This window comes from Moschus berezovskii, chromosome 3, assembly GCF_049115385.1.
Source record: "Moschus berezovskii isolate FMDL1 chromosome 3, NW_MosBer_1.0, whole genome shotgun sequence".
Classification (NCBI taxonomy): domain Eukaryota; kingdom Metazoa; phylum Chordata; class Mammalia; order Artiodactyla; family Moschidae; genus Moschus; species Moschus berezovskii.
In genome coordinates, this window is record NC_142462.1 from 124,720,740 (window position 1) to 124,729,356 (window position 8,617).

An 8,617-nucleotide genomic window follows, 5' to 3' on the forward strand; every position below is an offset into this window, starting at 1 on the left:
TTTTCCAATGAGTCAGTTTTTCGCATCAGGTGGCCAAAGTATTGGAGCTTCAGCTTCAGCATCAGTGCTTGCAGTAAATATTCAGGACTGATTTACTTTAGGATGGACTGGTTGGATCTCCTTGCAGTCCAAGGGACTCTCAAGAGTCTTCTCCAACACCAAAGTTCAAAAGCATGAATTCTTCGGCACCCAGCTTTCTTTATGGTCCAACTCTCACACCTGTACATGACTACTTTAAAAACCAAAGCTTTGACTAGACGGATCTTTGTTGGCAATGTAATGTGTTGGCTTTTTAATATGCTGTTTAGCTGGGTCATAGCTTTTCTTCCAAGGAGCAAGCATCTTTTAATTTCATGGCTGCCGTCACCATCTGCAGTGATTTTGGAGCCCAAGAAAATGAAGTCTCTCACTGTTTCCGTTGTTTCCCCATCTGTTTGCCTTGAGATGATGGGATCGGATGCCATGATCTTAGTTTCTGAATGTTGAGTTTTATACCAGCTTTCTGACTCTTCTCTTTTACTTTTATTAAGAGGCTCTTTAGTTCCTCTTTGCTTCCTGCCCTAAGGGTGGTGTCATCTGCATATCTGAGGTTATTGATATTTCTCCTGGCAATCTTGATTCCAGCTTGTGCTTCGTCCAGTCCGGCATTTCATATGATGTACTCTGCATATAAGTTCAATAAGCACGGTGATAATACACAACCTTGATCTACTCCTTTCCCAATTTGGAACCAGTCCATTGTTCCATGTCCAGTTCTAACTGTTGCTTCTTGACCTGCATACAGATTTCTCCAGAGGCAGGTCAGGTAGTCTGGTATTCCCATCTCTTTGAGAATTTTGCGCAGTTTGTTGTGATCCATACAGTCAAAGGCTTTGGCATAGTCAGTGAAGCAGAAGTGGATGTTTTTCTGGAATTCTCTTGCTTTTTTTGTGATCCAACAGATGTTGGCAATTTGATCTCTGGTTCCTCTGTCTTTTCTAAGTCCGGCTTGAACATCTGTAAGTTCACGTACTGTTGAAGCCTGGCTTGGAAAATTTTGTGCATTACTTTGCTCGCCTGTGAAATGAGTGCAGTTGTGTGGTAGTTTGAACATTCTTTGGCTTTGCCTTTCTTTGGGATTGGATTGAAAACTGATCTTTTCCAGTCCTGTGGCCACTACTGAGTTTTGGTTTAGTTCAGAAAATGCTACATTTTAAAAACATTTTATTCTGATAAAGTAGTTGTTGAAATATGCATTTTTTATTATTTGAATTGACTCAGTTAAGGAAAAGGGAAAAGGAGTACGTCAAGGTTGTATATTGTCACCCTGCTTATTTAACTTATATGCAGAGTACATCATGAGGAACGCTGGGCTGGAAGAAGCACAAGCTGAAATCAAGATTGCTGGGAGAAATATCAATAACCTCAGATATGCAGATGACACCACCCTTATGGCAGAAAGTGAAGAGGAACTCAAAAGCCTCTTGATGAAAGTGAAAGAGGAGAGTGAAAAGGTTGGCTTGAAGCTCAACATTCAGAAAACAAAGATCATGGCATCTGGTCCCATCACTTCATGGGAAATAGATGGAAAAACAGTGGAAACAGTGTCAGATTTTATTTTTTGGGGCTCCAAAATCACTGCAGATGCTGATTGCAGCCATGAAATTAAAAGACGCTTACTCCTTGGAAGGAAAGTTATGACCAGCCTAGATAGCATATTAAAAAGCAGAGACATTACTTTGCCAACCAAGGTCCGTCTAGTCAAGGCTATGGTTTTTCCCGTGGTCATGTATGGATGTGAGAGTTGGACTGTGAAGAAAGCTGATCGCTGAAGAATGGATGCTTTAGTGAACTGTGGTGTTGGAGAAGACTCTTGAGAGTGCCGTGGACTGCGAGGAGATCCAACCAGTCCATCCTAAAGGAAATCAGTCCTGGGTGTTCATTGGAAGGACTGATGCTAAAGCTGAAACTCCAATACTTTGGCCACCTCATGCGATGAGTTGACTCACTGGAAAAGAGTCTGATGCTGGGAGGGATTGGGGGTGGGAGGAGACGGGGACGACAGAGAGTGAGATGGCTGGATGACATCACCAACTCGATGGAGGTGAGTTTGAGTGAACTTCGGGAGTTGATAATGGACAGGGAGGCCTGGCGTGCTGTGATTCATATGGGGTCGCAAAGAGTCAGACACAACTGAGCGACTGAACTGAACTGAACTGAAGGAAAAGGGAGGAACTCTGTAATTTAGTAAATCAATAATCAGACTTGCTAAGACTTTCAGCAGGTGAGTGCGTTTTGAGATTTTACTTCTTTTGAGACCTTCATAAAGACTCTGCATGATGGCAGTACAGGAGAGAGGGTCCCATTCAGCTGAAGTTGATTCCCGGAAGGTCCAGGCAGAGGTGGATGGGTGAGCCACCTCCACGGGTGGAGGACAGGGCGGCCGAGGCCAAGACGACCTGTGTGCAGACACGGGCAGGGTGAGCATGGCGTCTGAGTGGGCATGGCAAGGAGTAGCGAGCCCACTCATTTATTCAGTGTGCAGTAAATTCCACTGATATCCCTGCCACCCCAAAACCTTTCCGAAGTGGAAAGGCCATGCCTGCCGCATCCCGCAGGTCGTACTAGAGGAGTCAGTGGCACAGACTGGCGCCTGGCGGGAGGTGCCAGCCCCTGACCTGTGTGCTCTGCAGGCCTGGAGTCGTGCAGCGAGCAGCCCGAGCAGCGGCCCGGGGCCGTGGGGGCTAATGGCAGGGCTTCAGCTCCCAGCCTGAGAGAGCTGAGACGCAGTCCAGGGGGTTGAGCGCAGGAGTAGTGACTGGGTGACAAGCTTTATCGTGGTCACCAAGGTGCTGTGCTGGGAGTCGCCTGGGGGAGATAAGACAGGACTGGGGAGCCCACTGGGAAGTCATGTCAGGGTCCAGCAGGACGGCCACAGAGGTCGTGTCCACCTCTCCACACCCCAGCCTCCCTCGTTTCCCTCCTGGCTGATTCACAGACACACCGAGCACATCTCTGCCCCAGGGCCCTTGCACCTGCCACCCCTGCCAGGGAGCTCTTCCAGGCACGTCCCTGACCTGCTTCCTCTATGCTTTCACGTCCTTGCTGGGATGTTGGCTTCCAGCGAGGCTTCCCAGGCAGCCCGATCCAGGTCCATCTCAGCCTCCCTCATGCTCCATTCCCTGTTCGCGCTTCAGGGCTTCCTCCCTGGCATGTGCTGTCCCTTGTTCATTTGGGCATACGGTCTGTGTCTCCCCACTTGTGATAGGTCAGGGTTCTGTGCCTGCAACAGCTGGCTCTCAGGCCGTGTGGGGCCGCGTGAACGGATGAGCGTGCAGAGCGCCTCATGAACCCCTGACCGCTCACACTCAGGGAAGGAGTGGCCCCTCGATCGGAGGGAGGGACGCCAGGACCTTTGAGACATAGTGACGTCCTGTGGGGAGAGCAGCGCCTGAAAGAACCCGGCGAGACCAGGGAGGAAGTGGGAACGTGGGCTGGGGTGAGATGGGAAGGGCGTGTGTATGGATTAGAGTGCAAGAAGAGAACCTTAGTGAAATGAGGATTTCCAAAGGGAGCCTCAGTACATATTTGCTCAGCTGTTAAACGCTGAGTTAAAAAATCTTATTTTAAGAGTTCGTGTTGGCCTGTGCTGTACAAACAGTGAAGTAAGGTGGGGGGCTTACAGTGTTCTTTCATGACTTCAAAGACGAAATTAGTTAAGGAAGGCGTTAGAAATGCTTTCTCTGAGCTGGGGTTTCTGCTGACAGCTCTCTGTACACATATCTTGTGGTGTCTGCCTTAGGAGGCTGTTTCCTTCCTGTAAGTGAGGGGCTTAAATTAGAGTATTAAAGTTTTACTATTTGTGATATCTTACTGAAAGACTTCCCTTAGAAGAATATCTGCTTACTTTTCTGTGTGGAAATTGATTAAGAATCCTGTGAGGCTAAATGTTCCTATTTCTAAGGTGCAAAATCATTAAGATAAGCACTGTTGCTTCCCTTGAAATGAGAGGGACAGAATCCATGTATTGGTAATTTCATTTATTTCTCTATTTTTGTTTTTTTCCACCACTCTGAAAGTGAAACGAGCATAGGTGATAATAGACCAAAGCCAACACTGCCTATTAGCTCAATTTAAATTCTTAGGATAACTCTGAACAGCCACTTGGGTTGAAAATAATAAGCTCATGTAACATTCTGATGATCATAAAACATTAGTTAGCGAACCAGTCTTATTTCCATGAAACCAGCCAATTACTGCTGGAGAAGGTACGCTGAAAATGGCCAGCAGAGCATGTCCTCTCCCCTGCCTGTGTCATAGTTATGAAAACTTTAAGGAAATATTTTCTTCTAGAAATTCTGTACGTTTTAGCCCTTAAATCTATGATCCATATTGAGTTCAGTTGTGTGTGTGAAGTAAGGTAGTTAGTAAATGTTCATTTCCCCTCCAAGGATATTAATTATTCACCATCATTTGTTGGAAAAGACTGTTCTTTTCCTGTCGAAGCATCTTGGCAACATTGTCCAAACTCATTTAACCATGTATACACAGCACTGTTTTGTGCAAATGATCGAATGAATCTTACATGTTATGCCTTTGCAAGCGACTGAAGATCTTGCAGTGCTTCTGAAATATAATGAACATTGGTTTTTCATACTCTAATGAATTAATTTGTAAATTAAAAAAAATCCATTACAGAGATAGGACTGGTAATTGCAGTCACTGGCCCACGACTGTCTCCTGGACTGGAGTCAGAAATGCTAGGAAGTGCTAGTGGAGCAGGTGACAGAGCTGCAGTAGTGCTGACAGGTGAGAGTAGTCGTGTTGGTGTAAGTTTAGGAGGTTGAGGCTTATTCTGCAGCCGGCGCCCCCGAATGACCAAGCACGCTCTTACACTGTGATTCTCCGTAGCTCACAGGCGCGCAGTCTGTGTGAAGGTGTTAGCAGGGGTCTCGAGGAAGATGGGGTCGTGGTGCTCTGCGGCACCCTGGCGGGGTGGGATGGGGAGGGAAGCTCACGAGGGAGGGGTGTGTGTGTATACCAACAGCTGATTCACAGTGTCGTAGAGCAGCAACCAACACAACATGGCAGAGCAATTATCTTCCAATTGAAAATTAAACAAAAAAAGATGGGGATCAGAAGGCCCTTGTTGCACTCTGTTAAGGTTGCCGTCTCCTGGACTTGGTCCTGGCGCTCTCAGCTCCCAGCCATGTCGAGGGGGCGGCAGTGATGAGGGGTGACCCCTGGGTGCAGCATTGCTGGGTGGCCCCCTGACTCTTGACAGGAGCCAAGCCCCCTCCTGTTGTTTCTGAGCGATTTTGCCACAGATGACAGGGTGCGGCAGTGATTATCGGTGACATTGATGTCAGGGCAGGATGTTGTCAGAAGGATGCAGATTTGCGATTTGTCAAGGGAAGACAGAGGCCTGTGTGGGGCGGGGTGTGGTAGAAGATGCCCCCTCGAGGAGTGGAACAGGCAGCATGATTGTACTTGGTTATGGTGGGGGAAGCACCAAGAGAGAATTTGTGACGCAGGAGGAAAACTCAGTTTGTACTAAAAAAAAAAACATTTAATGCATTTATTTGGCTGAGTTGGGGCTTAGTTGCAACACGCGGGGTCTCCGTTGCAAGCCCGTGGGATCTTTGGTCCTGGCCCACTGACTCACTAGTTGTGGCACGGACTTAGTTGCCCCAAGGTACGAGGGCTCTTCCTTCCCCCACCAGCGATTGAACCTGTGTCCCTTGCATTGCACGGTGGACTCTTAACCACTGGAGCACCAGGGAAGCCCCGATTTATACTTCTCCCTTGATAGTGCTGACTTTGCCTCGGGGATTAGCTTCTCATGTAGCTTGAAGTGTGTTACTCAGACGACTGAAGGGTGGGTGGGGAGTGTGTTGTGGGCAGGTGATTTCACAGGAGGAAACCTTTGTTTTGTGTCTTTTAGAATGTCGTTCTTTCGGGAGGCTCGACGATGTTCAGGGATTTCGGACGTCGCCTGCAGAGAGACTTAAAGAGGGTAGTGGATGCCAGGCTGAAGCTCAGCGAGGAGCTCAGCGGCGGCAGAATAAAGGTGAGGCCTCCGGGCAGCCAGGCGGGGCTGGACGCCGTCCTGGTCTGGGCTGTGAGGGGTAAACCCGAGTTGGAGCCACTTTCTTAGCCACACTGTGAAGTTACAGTCAGACGTCTGTTGCCTGGACTCCCTCCAGCTGTGCAGTTAGGACAGGTGTGGACCTCCCGATGCAGCAACGCAACTCTCCCCAGCCCCGCCCCCTATGCCTGCCAGCAGTTTCTTCCCTGTTGTCAGAGATCAGGCGTGTCCTGTGATGACCAGTACCCCAAGGAGGTGGATCACTTTTCAGTGAGGAACTCTAATGTCCTTTGGAACGTTCTGATTAAGCTCTCATCACTGGTATGAGGAGGGGACTCCACTGTGTTCCCCACGATCATAACCCTTAACCAGCTGGTGGATTTACAGGGTTGGATTCGGTGTGGGGCCCATGGGAGTAAACCCTCCTGTCCTCACCTCCTGGGATCACCCCAAGGTGGTATCATTTCTTAGAGTATTTTTGGGACACTTAAGTGTTATTTCCCCACTGTTTCCCTGATAGCTCAGTTGGTAAAGAGTCCGCCTGCAATGCAGAGAGACCGGTTTGATTCATGGGTTGGGAAGATCCCCTGGAGAAGGGAAAGGCTACCCACTCCAGTATTCTGGCCTAGAGAATTCCACGGACTCTATAGTCCAAGGGGTTGCAAAGAGTCGGACACGACTAAGTGACTTTCACTTTCACTTGGGCTTCTCATGTAGCTCAGTTGGTAAAGAATCTCTGCAATGTTGGAGACCTGGTTCGATCCCTGGGTTGGGAAGATGCCCTGGAGAAGGAAATGGCAACCTACTCCAGTATTCTTGCCTGGAGAATCCCATGGACAGAGGAGCTTGGTGGGCAACAGTCCATGGGGTCAATAAGAGTCGGACACCACTTAGCACTATCTTTCTTAAGTGTTTCTTAGAATTATCTCTAGATGTGAAAACATCTAATTTGCTTAGTTTAAAAAAATAAGCTGTGTGAGTTGCATGGAGTATTTACTTCTTAAAAATGCCTTTAAATTGAGGTAACCTGCCCTTGCCTTATGTTCTTTGTTCTCTGCACCACCTTGGCTGGGGCTGGGACTGGGGCTGGGGGTCGGTGGACTTGGCAGTGGGAGGGCTGAGCACCTTCCTTTCAGGGTGGAGGTGCTGAGCCTGAAGGTGGGGCCTGTGGGGTGGCAGGAGGGTCCCAGGTGGGAAGGCGTCAGGGTGCCCTCTGCACGGGACAGTCAGCTCGCATCATTTCCCTTGCAGCCCAAGCCCGTGGAGGTCCAGGTGATAACCCACCACATGCAGCGCTACGCCGTGTGGTTCGGAGGCTCCATGCTGGCCTCAACTGTGAGTCCTTTCCTGGGCTGTGCTGTCTTTTCATCTCTTTTGAGTCCGGAGATGAAATGGTGTGTGCTCTAATTGTGTGTGGCTCTAAACAGCCCCACATTTAATTCTGAGATAGAAAAAATACTTTAATGACCATTAGTGGTGCAAATTAGTACCACTAATTCATAAATATCCTTGCAAATTAGGGGTTACAGATACTATAGATAAGTGAGTCCGAAAATAACCTACAATGTCGCATTAATCATTAATTCCAGAAATTTTTCTGAGTAATTACTGCTTTTTCTCCTCAAATTTGTGACTAACAAATTGCTAATTTAGGGTGAGCAAGCACATAGTTGTTCCTAAATAGAAGCTAAATAAGTTTTCTTGCCTGAAAAATCCCATGGACAGAGGAGCCTGGAAGGCGACAGTCCATGGGGCTGCCAAGAGGCAGACGCGATTGAGCCCCTGAACAGGCGGGCAAGTTTTTTAAAAAACGAAATCAAACTCCCGTTTGGCAGTTCAGGCTCACGAAGTCCGCGGCCGAGGTGGGGGAGAGGGTGGCGGTTCGGGTGGGGGGTTGTCTCCTCTGCTTGGCCGTCTGTCTGATGCTATTTATTCCCTTGCCGGCGCGTGTCCACGCTCCTCTCGCAGCCGGAGTTCTTGCAGGTCTGTCACACCAAGAAGGACTATGAGGAGTGCGGCCCTAGCATCTGCCGTCACAACCCCGTCTTCGGGGTCATGTCTTAGTGGCGGCTTGGGCACCGCCCCCGCAGTGGTGTCGTCGGAGCGCAAGTGTCCTTCAGACCCGGAGATGACGGGCCCTGTACATAGAGCGCGAGCGTGGTGTCCCTCTGCATGCGGCGCCGCCCGCCGGACAGCTCGCAAAGCCATCTGCGCGCCCGCCCCGCCCATCGCCCTCGCCCCGCCCCTCCCGTCTTCCCCTTCGCCCCCCAACCCCCGCTCCACTCTACCCACTCGCCCCGCTCCAGCCCCTCAGTACGCCCCACCCCGCCCCAGCCCCTCACCTAGCCCCGCCCATTGCCCCGCCCCACTCCACCCAGTTGCCCTGCCCCCGTCTCGCCCTGTCCATCTCTGCCCTCACCCCACCCATCTCCCCGCCCTCATCCCCACCCACGTGTCTGACTCGCCCCGACCCTGCCCCTCGCTCAACACCCTGACCCCGCCCCATTTCTAACCCAGCCCCGCCCCTCCCTGCCCATCGCCCCGCCCTTT

At 49.9% G+C, this 8,617-nt stretch overlaps 1 protein-coding gene across 5 annotated transcripts in view; it reads left to right on the top strand.

Annotated features, from left to right (window-relative positions):
- The window catches only part of ACTR3B (actin related protein 3B), a 74,561-nt gene extending 66,250 nt beyond the window's left edge, over positions 1-8,311 (top strand). For all 5 annotated transcript variants that reach the window (XM_055421622.2, XM_055421626.2, XM_055421623.2 and 2 more), the window contains 3 exons: positions 5,924-6,049; positions 7,319-7,402; positions 8,036-8,311. In XM_055421622.2, the coding sequence (XP_055277597.1) occupies positions 5,924-6,049; positions 7,319-7,402; positions 8,036-8,131 (306 nt within the window). In that variant the 3' untranslated portion in view covers positions 8,132-8,311. The remainder of the gene's footprint in view (positions 1-5,923; positions 6,050-7,318; positions 7,403-8,035) is intronic.
- Positions 8,312-8,617: the final 306 nt, after the last annotated feature.